Source organism: Neopsephotus bourkii, unplaced genomic scaffold, assembly GCF_033783945.1.
Source record: "Neopsephotus bourkii isolate Nb327-2 ecotype Australia unplaced genomic scaffold, CSIRO-AGI_Nbou_v1 NB_53, whole genome shotgun sequence".
NCBI lineage: Eukaryota > Metazoa > Chordata > Aves > Psittaciformes > Psittacidae > Neopsephotus > Neopsephotus bourkii.
In genome coordinates, this window is record NW_026900570.1 from 9,170,599 (window position 1) to 9,190,841 (window position 20,243).

General features: G+C 37.7%; 1 protein-coding gene across 16 annotated transcripts in view; it reads left to right on the forward strand.

Moving 5' to 3' along the window:
- PARD3 (par-3 family cell polarity regulator) overlaps positions 1-20,243 on the forward strand; it is a 451,495-nt gene that overhangs the window by 319,555 nt on the left and 111,697 nt on the right. For 10 of the 16 annotated variants that reach the window (XM_061349937.1, XM_061350015.1, XM_061349946.1 and 7 more), the window contains one exon: positions 13,352-13,462. The exons of 4 other annotated variants lie outside the window; for them this stretch is intronic. In XM_061349937.1, coding sequence (XP_061205921.1) covers positions 13,352-13,462 — 111 coding nt within the window. Of the gene's footprint in view, positions 1-10,533; positions 11,739-13,351; positions 13,463-15,332; positions 15,725-20,243 lie in introns of those variants that run through there. 2 more of the 16 variants (XM_061350018.1, XM_061350024.1) reach the window with 2 other exon arrangements.

Here is a 20,243-nt window from a genome sequence, read left to right on the forward strand (position 1 = left end):
TCTTCCAGGCTTTCAGCAACCCACAGCTCGAGGATTTCTTAGGGCAATGCCTTTGGGCTCAAGTACAAAATACAGTGTCTGTGTATTCTGTTCTGGCCATTTTGTCCTGTTACTGTCTATTTGGGGTATATTTACCTAATTCCAAAATACTAACAAAATTTGAAGTCTGTCACATACAAAAATGTCTTTTCGATATTGTGTAGAATGACTTTAATATCAAGGAACCGCTTTTACATTACAAGTGCAAAGACCTGATTGCAATGCACTACAGTAGATCTGACTCATGTTAGTATTTTATCGCACCCAGGTAAGCGTGTTTGCAAGTAGTAGTAAATCTTTTTGATGCGCAGTAATGTTTCAGTAGTTAATGTAGTGTTCCACTGCATATTAACTTTTACTGCTTCTCTGTAAACTTAAAATAGGCAGGAGTGCAAGAAAAGGCTGTAGATGTTTGCAAAATAGACCCTGCTGGAATGCATTCAGTTCATGAACTAGTTTTACATTGTATGTTTGGGCTAGCTGATGATATGATTAAATTTTGAAATGTTTGCTTCTGCAGAAGATAAATTCGTAATTTCTACAAATGTTAACACCTTTTTGGTTTTCAAGGTTTACTTTTTTTTATATCAGTCTTGTAGCTCCTAGTCCTAAAAGGAAAAAGAATATGGCATGGTTTCATGGGACTACTTGGTGGTCTTAACTATTTTCAACAAATATAATAAAATACTACTGATATGGCTGTTTTAAAGGGGTTTTATTATATGTTGAAAGTGTGTTGGTAATACTGCATTATTAGAAAAGTTCTCCATCAAAAATAACTAATTCAGTAGATTTATTAATTTCCTAAACCTGGCTTTGTCAATGGAATCTGCAGTTAGTCTTTACATTGTTTGTGCCTGCAATATGGAAATCTGGAGTTTGGCAAGTTGCTTACACTTCCAAAGAGGAACTGTTTTTATGGTTTAAAAATGGGATAGTACCTTGTCTATGCTAAAGTTTCCAAGGGGTTTGATATCCTATGATGTTTCCTGTGTTGTAGAAATACAAAATATTTGTATTCTAGAAACATATACTATCTATGGCTTCCAGATGATGCTGTTGAGCTTAGTTTGAAGGTAGATGGATGACTGAAGATGTATATAGATTTCCTTTTTTTTCTGCTGTGCTGTTACAGTTAGTAAGAAAATGTCTAATCAGAAATAAAGTTTATGGATTAGATCTAAAAGTTCTGAAAACCTGAATATAATAACAAAAATATATCTAGAATTTTAGCTATGTCATCATTTTTTGAGTATTACCATAATGGAAGTAGTTTATTTTTATACCAACTGCAAGTGCTTCTAGCATACTCAACACTAGGTATTTAGTATGCAAGCTGAATTGCTATTACACATTTCAACAGCAACATACCACAAATAAATCTCAAATGTTTCACAATGTTATTATAGATGTTATCTTTCTAAATTCCTGAATTTCAGAATGCAACCTGCTTCCACAAGCAGGAGTTTCAAATATAGTGTTACAGTTAAAGTATTCTTTTTCTGTGATGTTGCAGAGCAAGTAATGATACCAACAGTATTATCATCTGTAACTGGAGTCCTGTTATCATCTGTGGGTCTCCTAATACTTTGCTAATTCTGTTTGCCTTTTATAACTGCAAAAGGAAGAAAACTGCTTGCTTGAGATGAGTAAAATACAATGACTCAGTGACAGTTTCATCTGGGTTTTTTGGGGTGTTTTTTTAAGATTTGTTTTATGCTATATATATTCAGAAGAAATAGTGATATGGCAGTGATAATCACTGTATACTGTGTGCAGTGACAAGCATGAGCAGAGCAGATCTCATTTGGAGGCGAACATGTCAGGAACTGTATACCTTTGATGTTTGGGTTTCTTTTTAACATCATCTGTGTGGGTTTCTAACTAAACATAGGCCCAGTCACTCACAGTGCCTGAGCATGCACGAATGTGTAAATAGCAGTCCAGGTCTGAGACTTTCTGTGCTAGTAACTTACTTGCATGGGGGCGGGAACGTAAAAAATGTGCCATCACTCCATATGTCTTGCCTCAAATTAGTCCCATGCAAGTCCTGGTTTGTGCACCTTTTCAGTCTGAAATTTCAGCTCCCAGCTTGGCCCATCAGCAACTGATACAGTTATTTCAACTGTAGTTGTCATGAAGACAGCTCAAGCTCTGACTACTGGCAGCAGCAGGATGTTGGGTGTCTCCAGGGCTCCAGGTAGCTCTGGGCAAGCCCCTGTGCCAGCTGCTGTGGGGACTCACTGCCAGACTGACTTCCCAGCAAAGATCCACCTGAATATTGTTGCATCCTCTCCAGAGATGGTTTGTTCCAGTGGTGCTGCTGCAGTGCAAAGTCTCACTCTTCATTTTCCACCTAGAGATCCTGTGGCTGTAAACTAAATTTTCATGCCACAGGGCAGAATATTGGCTGATAGAATAATCACAGATATGTGAAACCAGCAGTGGCATATTAACGTATTCTAACCAGAGCCTTGGGTCAGGCTACATCCTGTGTCTTAGCCCTGTCTTGTAACAAACTTTCAAAATAATGTACCTGTAATTCTTTTCTCCCTTTTTTTCTTTTTTTTTTCTTTTTTTTTCTTTTTTTTTTGGTGGCAATAATGATTCAGGGGTATTCAATGTAGCTTGAGTTGTGCCCTGAAGTGCTTTGTAGAAGTATCCTATTGACATTATTTGTTTATTTTTATAATTAAAGGAATTTGATCTATCTCCAAGGAGACTTAAAGGGCCACGTAGGTGGCACTATAGAACCCAGGATGGGACAGTGGCTCCTAAACTGTAGTCTGCAGCCACTAGCACTTGAATGCTGCAGCTCAGCAAGGGGAGTTACTTTTTGGTATTGTAGGCATCCCCTGAGAAGAGAATAGCAGCTGTACGTTTGTCTGGGTTTTAAGTATGTTTTAGTTAAGCTTGCCTCACAGATTCTACAGTGTCTGTTTTACTTTGCTGGAAATCACCTATGCCTTCACTACCTCCTGTAAGTGTAAATATGTGAATGAGGCTTAAGATATAGACACATCACCTACCTATTGCTGAATTTACCCTACAGAGGTTATTTTCTAGGAGATGTGTATCAACAAAGATTTTCAGTAACTGACAGAAAAAGTGCTGACTGACATACTAACGTTTGTAAGTAATGAGATCTGTGGGGAAGTTTTAATCTTTGGAAGGTTCCAAATGAACTGCCAGTATGTTAACTTTTTTTGTGTTTGTGTTAACCTATGCTGATTTTATGCATTGTAATTGCAAGGCTGCAAGCCTAAGTTGTTGGAATAATGTTACTGCAATTTCCTTGTCTAACTAGCTGGTGTATTACATTTGTGCCCTCATTTCTTTCCCTGTTGCATGAGCTTAGTGAGCATCTTTAGTGATTTTCTTGTTAAAGCTCACATTTACATGAGCCAGGCCATGCTCATATATATATGCAAGCAAGCCTTTCAGTTGTAAAATGGAGTTGTGAAGACTTCCGATTACTAAGGTTTGTTTGTGTGTTTTTTTATCTTTTCTGCCAGGAAAGTGTTGAAGCAAATTTCCCTTGCAAGTTCTCTTCCCCCTCCCCCACCCCTATCTCTTGAGTGCCAGTAAAATGTTGGTTTGGGGTTTTTTCGTATTTGATGTTTCATTAGCATTTCTTATAAGGTCTGCCTTTAGACCAGTACCCATTTTCTAAATTGTACTTCTGTAGGGTTGGAAAAAATCATGGTAACCAGATGCATTATTTGTCTCTGGCCTGGCAAAGTGTTAGATTTAACAAAAGAAGCTAATAGGAATGTTCAAATTGACCCTTCTCATCATTTGGACTTCTTGGAGCTCAATCAATCGCTCATTATTGTGTGAGTTATTCACACAGAGGCAGAAGTGCTAGTATTTCTCATAATCAGCCCTTGAGCCAGGCATAATTTGCAATTTTGAAGCATTGTATTTTGAAACAATAATGCATTAAAGTGAACAGAGCAGGAATTAGAAGTATAGTTGAGGAAAGAACGCCTGGAAGAGTAGCCATGGTTTAAAGGGTCTCTGTAAGCACTCTCAGTGGACACTGGTAATTAGAAGCATACAATATAGCATTATTAATACCAAAATTAGTACACAGTTCTTAAACTAATCTGTGGAGTACGACAAATGCAGTAACAGAAGTGTGCCCATCTTGCTGTGTGGCTGTAGGGCAGCTGCTGTCAGGCAGGGAGCTCTGGGGTAGGGGTTTGTGACCTGCTCAGTACAGTGTGAGCTGGGCTTGGCTCTCAGCACACGGGGAAGGGACGATTTACTCAACTTACATAAATTGATTATGTTATAAAAGAATAAGTACATTCTAGTTTAGATAGGCACCTGTTAAAAGTAGACTGCTACTGATGCTTAGAATTTGGGAAATTCTTTTTAATTCCTGTATAAGGTATTATGTTATTGCAAAGCAGAGGGTTGTACGTCTCGTTCTATGTATGTAGTCTGTGAAAGACAAGTTGACGCACTGGAGGCCTTCACTCAGACTTTTTCAGGAGCCTGCTCTTTACTTTGTAAGTGCCACTTTTTTCCTTGGGGTTTTTTTGTTTGGGTTTGTTGGTGTTTTTTTTTCAAATTTGTATTTACAGTTTTTTGATTACTGTTTAACATCTTACTAACCAGTACTGAATTACCTAACGGGGTGCTGCAATCTTGATGGGCAAATTTTGTCTGAGAAGGGGGGACAGAATCATTTGTAAGTACATTATACAGCAGAAATGAAAGGATACATTGCCCATTAAGATTATATTATCTTTTAAAAGACTGAATTAGCTCGGCTGTGTCACATGTATGAGGTACTTTCTTCAATGACAGATAACACACACTTAGTGTGTCAAATTTAATTTTAGGGCAAGTAACTTTGTGGTCAACAACCACTCTCTTTTTTTAATATATACACAACATTAAAGAGTTTTTGCCACACAAGCAAACTTTATAATGGTTAGACTGTTATGAAACATCCATTAAAATGTCATGTATTGCTTCTGTGGCTGCTTCCATCATTGATGATTACTAACACAATTGTATCTAAGCAGAAGCTTTCTTTTTCATTCCTGACTCCTTCAGGGATGCCGCAGTCCACAGTTTAACAGGTTTTGGCTGACCACCATGAAAATGAGTTATTTATGGTGACCCTTAGTACATTGTGGTATAGCTTGCTGAGTTGATTTGGCCAGACAGCAGAAGAATCTCTTGTCTGTCTGCTGACTTGTTGTTGTCTTTCTGATAGTATCATTGTAAAATTATCCCCACTTCCTTCGTCCTTCTCAGACAGCTTTTAAAGTGCAGTAGTTTGGATTAGTAGTCATCTTTTTTCTTATTTCTTGTGATTTACTTGGGTTTTTTTTATTATTTATTAGACCTGTCAATGGCTCTAGCTAGCTTTAGGCAATCATGAGCAGTAATGCAAGATTATCTTCTGTTTAGAAATTTGCAAGCAGATGGTATCTCTTTAAGAGAAATCTGTTTTTAAAAGTTTCACCATTTTATGCTTGAAGTAAATATTACAAATGCTTAAGTTGTGAAAAGAGAGCGACTTGGTGTGAATAATATTCTGCCTGTTGTGTCATGCCTTTCAGATAACGTTATCAAAACTGTTTATGAAAATAATTGAATGAAACCTCATGACATGTCTCTTGGTTTGGCATCATAACCATTTTCTATGAAGTTGGGCTATTGACTCAAAGACAGGCAAATTAAGCTTAAGTGGCTGGAAACGGTTACCGATGCCATATGTTGTTTCCACTTGTTTCCAGGATGTTGTTGTGGGAATCACCAGTGACGTTGCACATGAAGTGTTGCAATTTATGTGCCATCCTGGCTGTTGGGTTCTAGTAGCCCTAGTTCGGTGAGATGTACTAGAATCTCCACCTGAACAGTGATGAAAAATGGTATTTAATGTTTGGAAAGTGAGGCAGAAGCTGTTGAGAGAGAATGTGTAAATATAACACAGAAGACCTTCTCATGCTTTACAGTACTCATGCACAGGGTGGTAACTTTGGAGATAGATAGATGATAATTTGAAGTGGTAACCACTTGAGTTCTCCTGCTTTAAATTCCTATATGCATGGCTGAGCACGTGAGTTTATTGCTTGAAGGCAAACATCATTGGTCTGAAGAGGTATGAGTATACCTTTTCAGAAGTGATCTTTGTGAGTTAACTACGTCCTTTTGTAATACACTTTTCTTGGTTTGGGACAGCAGCGCTCTGCAGGAACCCACCTGGCAAGGGTCTTCTGCTGAGTATTGCACCAGAAGGACTGCTGCTTTATCAGTTTTAACATAGGCAAGGAAACTTGTGGAAAATGAAAAATTACAAATGTCCATTTTAACTACTTCCCCAAGTTCCTACGTCAAGATGCCTTGCTCCTGCTGCCTGTACATCAGTGCCTGTACAGCAGTTGTTCCACCCCCTCATAACAAGTAGAATTTGATCTAATATTTTGATTACATGTGATAACTGGCTGTTTCTATAAATCCAGTGCAAATACGTACATGTTTGAACTCACAAGCCTGTTTTTTAAAATAGCACTTTTACAATTCTGCTTGGAGAGGCAGGCTTGTAAATCCTCAAGTCATCACTAACCAGGGTGATTTTTGTTTGAGCGCCAAGTTGAATCCTTGTTTATGCTTGTTAATGCTTTTTTAGCAACACAATGGTTTTGTGTCACCATAGTCTTTTGCAATATAAATCTTATGATTTTGCTGATACAGCAGGGTGGGGGGAAGATTACAGAAATAATTGCAAAAGCCTCTGAGTAGTGTTAGATTGTATGTATGTGAATAATATTTGCTGCTATGGAGAAAGGAGCATGCCTTGAAGACAGAAAGCACTGGTAGAATAGCTCAAGACACTTACCATTTGTTAATTTTTAATGATGGTCTTTTTTCTATTAAGGAACATAATGCTGCTAAACTTCTGTCTCAATCAATTTTTGTGTTCTTTTCATTAATCAAGTAATGCATGTTTCTCCTGTAGCTCTTTATTCTAATGAAATATGTGGATGATTTGGCAGACGACAATGATCTCATCAGTAACGCATCAGAGTAAAATCCATTTAGCAGATTATATGTATTATTTTTGTTGCATCAAGGATGCTGATATAAATTGTTTCAAACCGGAGCTATTTTTGTTACAAGTTGTAAATGTGGAATTTCTGTTGCTATCACTTCTACATCCTCTTTTCTTCATTTGTTCTATGTATTTATGCAAAAACATTTACATATTCTTTTTCTCAATGTGTATCTTACGTACATTTCACATATATATATGGCATCATCTTGCAGTTTGAGCTCATTCTTTAAATGCTCTGCTACACTCTCTTGTCTTCTGAGTCTTGTACTGTTTAGTTGCCCTGATGCATTGGTCTAAAGCCACTGTAGGCACTTGCTAGTCAGTGCTGCGCTGTTGAGTGTGATAGGCTTTGGATTAGGCCACCTCCTAGTTGGTGACAGTCATTCAAGCAAGTAAGCTTGAAAGTAAGCCAGCTAGGGACTGACAGAGAGGTTTACATATGCATTTTAGTTCGATGAGATTACCCAGAGCTCATGGGATTTTCTGTTTGAGGGTCAAGCTTTGGTCATAGAGGTCTGTGTTCTCATCTTTTTATTAAAAATAATGTGACAAACTAGTATCACAGGGTCTGAGGATGGTCCTTTCCTCTGATGTGATTTGGCTGTTATATTCTAGAGATCATAGTTTTAAAAAATGGTCTTCCTACATTTTTCAGTTTCTTAACTTACTGTGATTGCTATTGTTGGCTGAATTTGAGGATTAAGTCTGTGGATCTACGAATACGACTGAGCATTTGCACTTATCTTGAAACTTTCTCTAACCCTTAATGTAAAAGGACAATTAAGAGGCTATAAATTAAGTAGAACCCTGGAGTATCTTGGCAATTAGAGTGAACAAGATTTCAGCTGCTCTCTTTCATCAATTTCTCACACTCTTGGATAGACAGGGTATTTTTAATTTACAACCTGTATTTCAATTAGTCATAGAAGGTTTTTCTTGAAACGTTTGTTTATGCAGTTAGAAAATAAACTACTTCTTAGCTATAGTTCTTAGAGCAGGGTTTAGATGAGATTGCTACTGAATAGCTATTATGTGAGGTAGTGTTTCTGTATTTATTACCGTTGCTACTATCATAAAGATTAGTCTATAACCACACAGTGTGTGTCCTCAAAAAAGTGTTAAGCTCTATCTATGAAAGAACATATTTATGAACAGGATGGTAATACTATTATTATTTGGGATTTGCAGGAAAATGTGCATTTTCCTTTTGCTCTTTATTTTCCACCATGAGTAACAATATCCTTTGCTCTGTTTCTAAGAACTGAGTCTAGGGTATGTGGTGGCTGCTATGTTGCAGGTGCTTCACAGTGTCTGGCGTTGCTCAAGCTTTAACATTTGAACTTTTTTGTCATAAAAATATTAACTTGATGAGGCAATAGTGTATGTGATTTTGCTGCACATCATGCAGTAGTTTGTGCATTGGTATCTTGTGCACTGATTTAGGTAGGGCTCTTAGAGCTCACGAATTGTTGGCACTGAATTTAGCAAATGACAGGAGCTTGGAATTAGATTCCCAGGATTATCTGAACGTCAGTGTCACAGATGCTCCTTTTCTGCACTGCTTTGTTTTTCATTTCCAACAGTAGTCCTTACCTTTGTTTTAAAATGCTGTCCTCCTTTTTACTAATGCAAGGAGCATTTCTGTGCACAGATCCTGAGCCCTGGAGTTCTCTTTTCTGCTTCAGAAGGAAAGTTGTCATCTCATTTGCATTTGTAAGAACTGCAACAAGTATCCAGCAGCCAGCTTCACAGCAACAAGAATGATACCATCACAGGTTCAGACAAGTACCTGAAAATCTCCAGGTGCTTCAGCCAGTTGCTAACCAGCTGCACACAGTGGAGAGCAGCTCCTAGATCTGTGAAGGGAGCAGCAAGGGCTGGGTGCAAATCACTTGGCAGTATCTTCAAGGCCATGTCCTTTCAAAAGTCTGACACAAGAGGAATGGATGGTGATTGCTATTTTACAAGGGAGATATCATTAACAATTGCACTTTGGGAGTTTCCAGCCTGAGGTGGTTATCATTAAATGAGCAGTCACTTCAGCAGGGGAAGTTATTATGTGGGTGTGCCAGAACATTCAATGTATGCATTATGGAAGAAACAGTATTGGAAGCAGCAAGATTCCAAAGTTGCCATGGGTCATGCATGGGACATACATCCTAATTCCATCTTCCCTTCCTTTTGAGTACCTGAGCAGTAAAGAAATGAGCTTTACAATGGTCCAAATTCTGGTGGGCTGTGGGGAAGGTGTCACACACATGAATGTTCATGGGGCAAGTCTGTTATTTGCACATTTAAGAACATGAAACTTATATAAAGGTAAGCCAGATCTTTTCAGTGGGCCAATGCATTCAAATTGGGCTGTTTTAAATACTGGTAGTAATTCGGGGACCTGACCCACACTTTGCTTCTTTTAACTCACACAATTACACAAGGGGTACTGGACAGCAGCAGGGAGGGGGCTTTACCACTGGCTGTGGGACGTGCATTTGGTATTTTGAAAGCATGTTGCATAGACTGTTAGAATTTCAGTGGTCTGAATACTCTTATTTTTTATTTCTAATTGTCTTGTTTTATTTAATAGTCATGAAGCAGAGTAGGAAATATCTACCTGAGGAAATTAGAAGCGCTGGTGATTTTGAATAGCTTGACACAAGTGTAGTCAGTACAGTTGAGGGAGTGTTAGCAGCTCGCTTTAATGATGTACCTTGGTATTGCTGGATGTTGCTCTTCTGTAGTTAAACTTGGCCTGAATATGAATGTTCAGTAATTTATAAATGTCTGTTATAAGTTTGGTGGAGAGGATGCTGATTTGGGTTGTTGGGTTTCATTATGACTATAAATCATACTTCATGGAGCAAAAACTTTTAATCGAAATAAATATCAAATACACTCATTGTTAGCAAGAGTAATCTTACCAAAACCTTTGACTGATGTTTTGAGTGGAAAGTGTTGACTGGTCCTACAAAAACAAAAGGGGTGTTGGGGGTGAGGGGTGTGTACATTTGTATCCCCATCGTAGTTCTTTTAAACACCTTTCTCAAGTGCTTCATGGAGCCTGGAAAATGTTTTTCCTTTGTTTGTCTGTCACTTCTACTGTTGTAAGCTGAAGCTTAACAGAGATGCTGTTAGACTTGCAGTCTCGGTGGAAAAGAGAAATCTTGATTTTGTAAATATTTTTTTGTACAGAGGTCTTGCTGAAAGTATGCAGACTTGTTCAGAGCCAAACTTCTTTAGGGCAGCGTGTTTCCAAACTGTTCTGCAACTCCATGACTTATGAGTATCATGGAGATGCTATTTTGAAGATGATGGTGTTAAAAACACAAAGTCTCAATCAGGGAGGGGGGAGGACAGCGCTGATTATTCTAGGTTCAAGCATAGGGACAGTGCAGTTAATGTTGCTGAACTTGTTGCAGGCAGTGGTGATTATGGCAGATATATCACTTCTGTGGGTGACAAAGTCCAGAGAAGGCAACTTTGCAAGACCACCGTGGTTCATATTCTGCCAGGCTGTCCACTGCCAGGATGACTACAGAGCTTGTTGGAGATGGGCACTGGAAAGTCTCCGGTCAAAGTGGGAACAGTGTGGCCGCCCTTTGAAATGCCTGGGGAAGGACCAGAGAAGTCTTCTGGAGACTTGATCAGGATGGTCCCCGGGGGCAGAAGGAAAGATCAGAAGAAAAACCTGAAGGAGAAGTGTTGTTGACACATCTTGCTCATGAGTCAGAGCAAACTGAACCCTCCTGCTGCTCCAAGTGCTGTCTGTGTGGTAAACCTACCAATGCTTGTGTTGAAATGCAGCACAAGCGTCGTGTGTTCTAGACTTGGGCGGTTGGATCTGAAAACTCAAACCATTTATTTTCGCTAGGTTTGCATTACATGTTAACTTTAGAAATACTCTCCCCACAATCATGCAGCCTGACCAGGCATTTATTAGATTGCTTACAAGGATTATTAGAAGTTTCCTGTGTACTGGTGTTTTTTTTAATAAGGTATTGATTTCAATATATTTCTGTTCATACTTGCAATGAATTGATTTACGGTGGTGGAAATTCTGTTTTGCTGCCAAAGCCTAATAGGTACTCATTTAATTTAATCTTTTTTTTTTTTTTCTGATCTTTTAACCACTAGTTCTTTTTTTCCCAAAATAAACTGGCTACTCCAGAATTTGGTTCTTTTGCTTTGCCTGACATTTTGAATGGGTCAGGGAAGGACAGGAGACAGAAACAAACACAGGCGTCCCAGAAATGCTGTGCTACTGAACCACATATGTTATGTGTCTCCTCACGGCTCTTAGTGTTCCATCAGTCAGACCCCTGCCACCCCTGGCACTCTCTGTGTTTCAGGGTAAAATGGCTCAGTTCCGCTGTTTTTCTGCTAAACCTCCTCTCTTGGCTAGAGGATTTAGGGCAATTTTAAATTAATCATTCTCTTGTCTGGTGTACAGCATCCAGAACTTGATTTGAATCTCTTACGGCATATATGTAAATGTTTTGATAATGATTTTGACTACTCTCTAATAAATAGCTGGATGTTTTAAAAGATACATGCTGGTGTTTCTAGTCACTGATTTTAAGTATGGCAGTTTTATGTGTAACAAATTATAAAATTAGAGACTTAACTTTATGTGCTATTGTGTGTTTCTTAACAGTATCATGTCCTCTGCCTCTCCCTTTTCAGGTGGTTATTAAGGAACAATTTTAGCTATCAGATGCCTGAATTACTTTGGAAATATCAATGTGGAAACTGTGGAGAACAGCCACCCACTTTTGTGTACATTCTCCTATGCTGGTTTTTTGTGTAGTTGTGTTTTTCAACAGTTGTGCTAAGAGCTGTAAACATGGTTATGAAGTATAATAATATCTTTTGATTGAGTGGCCGGAAGTTAATAATTCTGCAGGGTTACTGTGTGATATGTCTTTAACCCATGCAATAGCTTTGTACTAGAATCAATAAGAACAAATGGGAAAATGCTATAAATGCCTGATGGCCTCTAAATATTTTCAAAAGTTTACATTCATGGGTCAGAAGAAAGTTTAAAGAACTCTGTGGTTTATTTACTGTTTGTGAGCACTCGGGTTGTCCTGTCTGCACCACTGCTGGACTTTGCACGTTTCAGTGCTTTCGTTTCCCTTTTGATGTGAACCTGAGCATGAAGTGCCACACCTGTCAGTCAGCTGTCACCTGAGTGTTTGATTTAAAAGAGTAAAATTCTTGCTGCTTTTGGTATCATAAATGATCCCACATTTAATAGGTAGGTATTACAATAAGGTACTGTTTAATAGACACTTTGCCTTAAATAGAAAATTGTCATCTAAACTGTAGATGCATTTAAGGGCTATATTTAAGTGTTTGTTTAGTTTGCTCTATATAAAAGTAATTCCTTTCACAGTAGGCCTGAAATGTCTAAAGAACACACGCAATAGTGTCCTAATAATAACTGAGTATCTGTCTGAAATGCCAGACTGAAATTTTAAAAGAAAACAGTGGAATGTGTAAATATGGAAGAAACCTAAAATACTTGAAATGTAGCTGGCAGAGGGGATGAGGAGACATGAAACATTGGGTTGGCAGGATCCTGCTCTGTCTGGGAGACCCCAGCCAGCCAGCTCCATTTCTCCACTCACCCTCTTTGCACTGTAACGCCCAGGGCAGAAAAGAGTCATGAGTAATAAAGTTTTTAAAGAACCCAGTGCTGAAAAAGAATAAATTTACATTCTTGGATGGCGTCCACTGTGTGGTGAAACTGCTCTTGCAGGGTGGGGGTGGAGGGTGGTACTGTGCTCTGGGCAGATGTCAGATGTACAACGCTGTGTCTCTTGCAGCTCACATGTGAAGCCTTAATGTAAAATTGAGTTGTGTTCTTTGGCAGTGATAGTGCTGAGTAACTTTGAAAATGTTGTTTGGCTGTATGTTTAAGAATAGTCACCCCAAAATACTGGCAGAAAAATAAGGAACGTAATCCTATTGTTTTGGGGTTTTTTTCCTGTTCTAACATGAGGAATTGTATAAAATTTTAAGAGGAGTGATATAAAAATAATTAGAAATAAAACCAGCCCTACACAAAATAAACCCAAAGCAGCCAGAAGATACTAAAGATTGAGATTCCGAGGTCTTTGCATTTACCCTTCCTGGTTTCCAAGCAACCCTTCTTGGAGGACTCTGTCATAGGAAAAGAAAAATACAGTTTTGTTCATTTCACAAGTTAGATTCTTTTTTGTGTGTTATTAACAGGTTTGGCAAACATCGCAAAGATGACAAGAGTGAGAAAACTGGTAAAATAAAAGTGCAGGAAGCTCTTACTTCAGAAGAGGAGAGAATACGAATGAAGCAAGAACAGGAGAGGTAGACTTCAGTATTTGCTTAAACCTTGATAGAGAGAATTTGTTTTTTTTAAATTAAATAACTGAAGTTCAGTTTTCATTGATGAAAATTCCCAAATGTTGATATGTTTATATACTTTAAATAACAACACAAAGCTGGATTTATTTTGAACATTAGTATAAACAGCTTCTTTGGCTGAATTAAGCGTCTTTTACAGACCCAGACCTTCTTTCCTTATTGAGGAGACTGACGTAATGAAATGTTTTCTCTATTTATTCTATAATTGATTTTATTGAGATTTTCAGATTACAAATATTTATATAGAATGAAATACATTTTGTATTTTTCTTGAAAGTCTTGCATATCTATTTTTTTCATTTATATATTTAGAAAAAAACCCTAAAAATTATACTTACCAGTATATTTGTCACTGGAGTTCAGTCTATTTATATGTCATGCAGTCTGTTATGGAATGATATGTATATTAAACTGCTAATTGTAAAAATGAGTGGTGAGTACCTCTATTTTTCCTTGTCAGCTTCTCTTAACATTAAAACCCTATATAATATATATGTCACATGATTTTCTCAATATTTCCAATCTACTTTTCATTCTGTCTCTTGCAGCCCTAGATATCTGGGGCCTAGACTGTCTTATCAATATCTCCTATATTAATTTGGTCAAAATTTTGGAAAGCTTAGGTCAGAAATTAACTGATACTCAGAAATGTGTGTGGAGAGAAGACCACTTTTAGTGGACATCTCTTCAGTAAGGGGACAAACTAAAGGGTTTCAAAGTTTGAATGTTGAGTGGTAAATAGATTCAGACACATTTAGCAGTAAAAATGAACCATGAATTCAAATGATTTATCTAAAAATTATGCTATGGCTCAGCCATAAATTGAGGATTGATGCAGGAACTATGGAGGGCAATTTTGTTGTCCTTGTACAGAGGGTGTGACTAGTTAGTCATAATGATCTCTTTAGCCATCATCTCTGCACCTTGGTCTTCTGCGGTCAAGAGCAGAAGTTTATAAGTAATGGCTTCATCACTCAAACAGCTCACTGGAATAGCAGAGCCACAGTAACTCTTGTGTAGTGTCCTCAGTTAAACCTAAAATGGTTTCCTTTCAGTTCTTTTAAGGTTGGGTGATTTATGTTACAGTTACGGAGGGCTATTATTAGTTAATGAAGATTATTAGTTACTAGTTTATTTGTTAGTGTTTCTTAGTTAATGAAGATCAACAGTAGCTTCTTAAACTGCAGAAACTATAATTTGTGACCACCTGTTTGGGTTACATTATGGGAAAAATTAACTCTTTAACTAGCAGAAATTGATGTAAAAATTTATTCATGTCTGTCTTTAATCCATTCTGACAGTAGAGGGTGGCTGGATCACAGTGCTTGGTTGTTTTTTACTTATCTGATTGGTTTTTGTTTTCTCTTTTCTAATAAAATTAAATTTGTTCCTGTTTTTTAAAGTAATGTTCTTAGGGGTTAAATGATAAAGGGGAATACTGGAACTGAAGGAAATAAGTGACTTAGTATATGAGGGTGTTTCTGCAGTCAACTTCCTTTACACATGGGCAGACCAGCCATTTTGTGGATGAACTCATGCCAGGGGTGCAGAGCCATTGAAAGATGCCTCCATCACTCCAGCTGGCTCAGGGCAGGGAAGGGTCAGCTACATGTGCACAATGCCAATCCCTGGCTTAAGATGCTCTGCTGAACCAAGCTTGCCGAGCACTGAGGGTTTCTTAGTAACCTTAGGTCCCCAGAAAATCAGCCACATACATTTATTCAAAGAAGAAAGACTTCAGATTTGAGTTAGTAATGTTTTTTCTCTCTCCATTCTCTCTCTTTGTCTCTCTGTGTCTCTCTGTCTCTCTCAGTAAGAATGGTGAGAGTATAGACTGTCCATGTGGTGATGTAAGAGAGGTTGCAATAGTCACTCTTGGTACCAAGGTAGAACCATGACATTATTTGTACAGCCCCCAATGCATGAAGAAAATTCCTAATCCCTGTCCATCAAGTTCTGCTAACCAATTTGAATCTTTCCTGGAATCTTACTCCTCGTGTGTCATAAAAAACAATTTTATGTGTCCAGTGAAACTGCAGAAAGTGCATGTGCTAGAACTTCATCACACCTTGGTGATACCATAACACGGGTCCTCCTCCTCCTCTTTCCCTAACTGTGTATATGCTTTCCTTTGTGTTATGTCTATAAAAGAATGCAAGTTCTTTGGGGCAGTGGCATGTACAACTAATAAAAGACAATAAAATAGCAACCAAATGTGTGAGGTGCTTACTTATGTTTCTGAAAAAAAATCAGATGTTGATTTGGTCCATAGAGACTAAATATTTTTGCAGTTAGATTGTAGAGTTTCCTTTTGATCCTGTAAAAGAATGATGTTAGAAACATTCTATTAATGATGAGTACTCTTGCAAATTAACTGAACAATCCCTCGAAATGCTTACTAGGAGATGAGTAAAATGTTACTGTCAGTGTTGATTCATAATGGCTGCTATTTTAATTTTGTTTTCTGTGGGTTTTTCTTCCTCAGTCTTTAGAAGTAAAATTCACTTGCTCTATTTTACTTCGTATTTGATGCTATATACCTCTACAATGATGCAATACTTTGGGGAAATAGGTTGGATTTAATGAATTTATTGTGTATGAGAGGCTAGGAGAAAAAAAATCCTTAGGGGTTCAGAGAACAAGTGAACAGTCCATTAAAAAATCAATCATGCCCACAATTTTATGGGATTATTATGCTTTGACTTGATAATTTAAATAGTATTTTATTTAAAATCTTAAAAGTAGTTTTCATGTTGATTATGAAACAAATAAGAAATTAATGTTCTTCAATTTACCATGATTAAAATGAATAAAATTGCCTTTTATAAATATATTATTAATAATAATTTCTTATTAAGGAGCATATCTTTTAAGCTGTATATGGTACATGTTTACTAACAAAAAGTAATTTTGAACAGAAAATTAAATTACCTAGTTGAAAACACAGACAGTTATCAATGAAATAAATGGAGTACTGGAATAATCAGGAGAGTCATCTGAGGAGACCACCCACCAATATTACCAAAATTTCTGTGAAATGCTTGCTATTTGTAAATTCTCCAAATGATGGATTAATAGTTCATCTAAGGCCATAGGACATTGTCCCCATGTCACTATTCTTCAACACTGGTTTACTCCAGAAAAAAATGTCTGCTTGCATTATGGTTGGGTATCTGCCAAGCACTGATCTGAAAACCCAGATGGACTCTGATGTGCTGATAGAAAGTGTGCTTCTTCCCAGCAATGGCACCAATCAAAACCTTAAGGCAAAACTAAGCAATAATTTGTCTGAACTTAGCCTTGTGTCTCCTAAGAAAGTGATTGTACTGCAGTCTCAAGAAAGTCAGGTAAGACCTGAATTCAGTTAGCTCTATTCCATTGCCAGGTCACAGCTGGTTTATATATGTGCTAACTTGGAGCCTCTCTTTGCCGTGCTGTCTTTAACCTTGAACTGACTTCCTCAAGCAAACCCAAACAACTTTACTATTTCTCCCTGGGTAGTAGATAACAGAGGAATTAAATAAGCATACTTCTTTGTGAAATCCTCAAGAAATTCAGCTGTTTCCACTGATAGATAATGCTTAAAAGATGAAAACTGCAATGTAATGAAATCGCATGATTCAGACTATGTGATCCCAACTATAAGTGAATAGCGCTTATGCTTTAATCTGCCTCTAGAGGCACTTCCTCCTCTCCAAAGTTCTACAGGATATTTTCTCTGGTTAATACACTTGTTTGAGGGCTTAACTAACGTTCAGTCTCTGGGTTAACATAAAAGTGTTTTAATCTTATTTATTGTAATCTAGTCAACTTTCACTGAAATTGGTACAAAAACAGATTCTTAAACACCTGTGTTGTGGGGATCAGTCTTGAGGAGATGAAGAGAAACCTTTGGAAAGGGAATAAAAGATGGTCTAAGCACTGTGACATATGATGATGGGGGCTTTTGGAGGGAGGGGCTTCCCCTGCTCTGAAAAAGTAGCAATACGATTCCAGTGTCTCCTATACTTGTTGGAGGGCAATTAATGCATAGCAAAGCAATACCGTGCTTGCCATGTATATATATGTAGTTATCATAGGAAAAAAACCCTCCTGCTTGGCTAGTGTCCCCGCTTTCTGTTGTGGAAAACAAAACCTTTTTTTCCTTTAGGCTACAAAGGGAATTCAATTTACATCATTCCGCTGTTACTGGTATAAGTGTCTGTGTAGATGTCACCAGTGCTGGCACTGGGGTGTCATAGGGCTGCTAGAGGAGCTCCCTGGGCAGGGTTGCAGAGTTCCTTGCCATGGAGTGCTAGGCTGGACACCTTGGCAGGGGTTCTTCAGGGCAGAGTGCATCTTAATGCCCTGCCATCAACAACGGGATATCTCTGTTCCTAATGGGGACTGGGGAGTTGCTGTTAGTGGTTGGAGGGCGGAGGCGATGCTGCTGCAGCTGTGCAGAGTGAGAGAGGTGACAGAGGATCTGGGTCTTGCAGAGGTGCCATCTGGGAGAGGTGGTTGAGGCATTTGTCTTGGTATTGGCAGATTTGCTGTTACTTTTGGAGCTCAATTGATAGGCTGACAGCATTTTTTGTGTGAATGTAAACAAGGCTACGATTTCAGTGAGTGTTTTTCCGGTAATGATTTTTTTTCCAAATTTAGAGTGAAACATTCTTTCTGTTCATTAGTAACTAAAATAACACTGCTTCTTTTTTTTTTTTTTTTTTCCTGAAGGATTCAGTCATTCCATAAAATGCTTCCTGTATTCTGTGTTTCCTAAGGGTATAAGGGTCTTCATCTCCAACATATAATAAACATCTCTTCATCTTTCTCTAATACCATTAAAGCCACAAGCTCTTTGTTGTAAAAGTATACTAATGAATAGAAATGTTACAACAAGAACAGAAGTCTTGTGTTTTCCCTTCATCATGCATCATCCATTTTAATTAGACGAAAGGGTGGTGAGTACTGTGACAAGAGTCTGGAATTAAAATCATTAATTGATGTCAAGCTGACGAGAGACTGCTAACATGAATTTACTGACAGCAGGAAAGAAATTAACCTTATTACTTTATTTAGTACATTGGGTCTATTTATTATATTTTCCTATGCAAGTCCTGCATGTTTCATTTATGATGATAAAGACAATTAATAAAGGCTACATAAAGTTTTATTACCTCCTATCAATGAAGTTTGCATGAAAACCACATCAGTAACTTACAGAAGACAAACCTACCACATCCTTCTGATCAGTGTAACTCACCAAAACTGTTACAGCAATATTTTTTGTATTTTGAATAAGTGTAATGTTATGCTTTCTAGCCAAGTAGAATTGCAAAAGTGATCTGATTTAAAGCCATGCCTTAGTTTCTTAATGTCAGTGTTGCAAGAAAATGAAACAGATTTTCTCCAGCAATGACATTGATTGGAATAACTGTCTGTTTTGACCATCAATTGGAAGGTCAGCCTAAGAAAGATGAGTTTTAATGTTAAGCATCTTTATTCTTTAGATGAAAGAGTACAACAGAGTCTTACAGAATGACAGCAGCATCCTATAGATAATTTGTGACCCAGAGGTCATAATAAAAGAATAGAGGGGAGGTCATCCTGTAGTAAAGGCCATCTGGAACTGTTAAAGCATCAGATGGAGTAGGGGGCTGAACAGCAGGACACTCTTGGTGTCTTTCCAGATTTCCCAGTGAGACCATAATATTTTTATTGGAAAACCCCAACTTTTTTCCCCTTAAGCAAAATATTTTCATCAAGCAGTTTCAGCTTACTTTTAGGTAAAAAGACAACATACCATGATAAGGAGAGGAATTTGTTTCTTACGTAGCGTGCTATCTGTGCCTTTAAAATAAATACAAAGGTTCAGGTTTAGTTTTGCTGCTGCTGTATTTTGATGCCACTTAACAGCTTTTACAAGAACTATTACCTTTAAACTCATTATTACTCCAAACATTCAGAATATAAATATTTTCTAAAGTGACTTGTGTAAAACTTTTTCTGATAAAACTTCCACCCCCTTCCCAGCCCATAAGTGAGGAAAGAAAAAAATTCTTGTGTGAAACAGAAAATTAGAGCAATGTGTTTCTCATTCTCACTTATTTTGAGATGGGGTCTGCTTGTCAAGGGATATTCCAGTTTCACTGAGATTTGTAGCATTGTTTTTGGCAGTGGTTTTTCACATAATGGATGCGGGTGCAGGACGTGAAAACAAATCAATGGCAGTAATTTTTGTAAGAGAACACAGAAATGAGGCATGACAGTATTGAGCTTTGGAAAAACATTTCAGACCAGTTCTACTTCATAAAAATTCTGGCTTCGGGAGACATGTAAATTGAAGCTTTTGTGGAGTAATAGTTGCTGAAGTGGTTTTATTAAAAGGTTCCTCACATTCTCTATCTGCATCTTGTCAATATAGGGATTTTAAGACAAAATGTAGTTTCTCTATTACTCCTTTACAGTAATTCAAGACATTGAAGTTTTGTGCATGGCAAGGTCCAGCCAACTCCCCTGCAGTATAGTTGAAATTATAATTGACGTGGTCTTTATAGTATTCTGAGTTACAGATTTGGTTAAGGTGTCTTGCAGATCATGTGGGTTCAGTGCTGTCTTAGAAATTTCAGTTCTAAATAAGAGCAGTGATATGTTGTAGTTCACTTTAGAATGCCAAGAACTTAATAAGGCATCAGTATGTCCCCTGATGTCACATAAACTATGCTCTTAGTTGTAGAGTTGC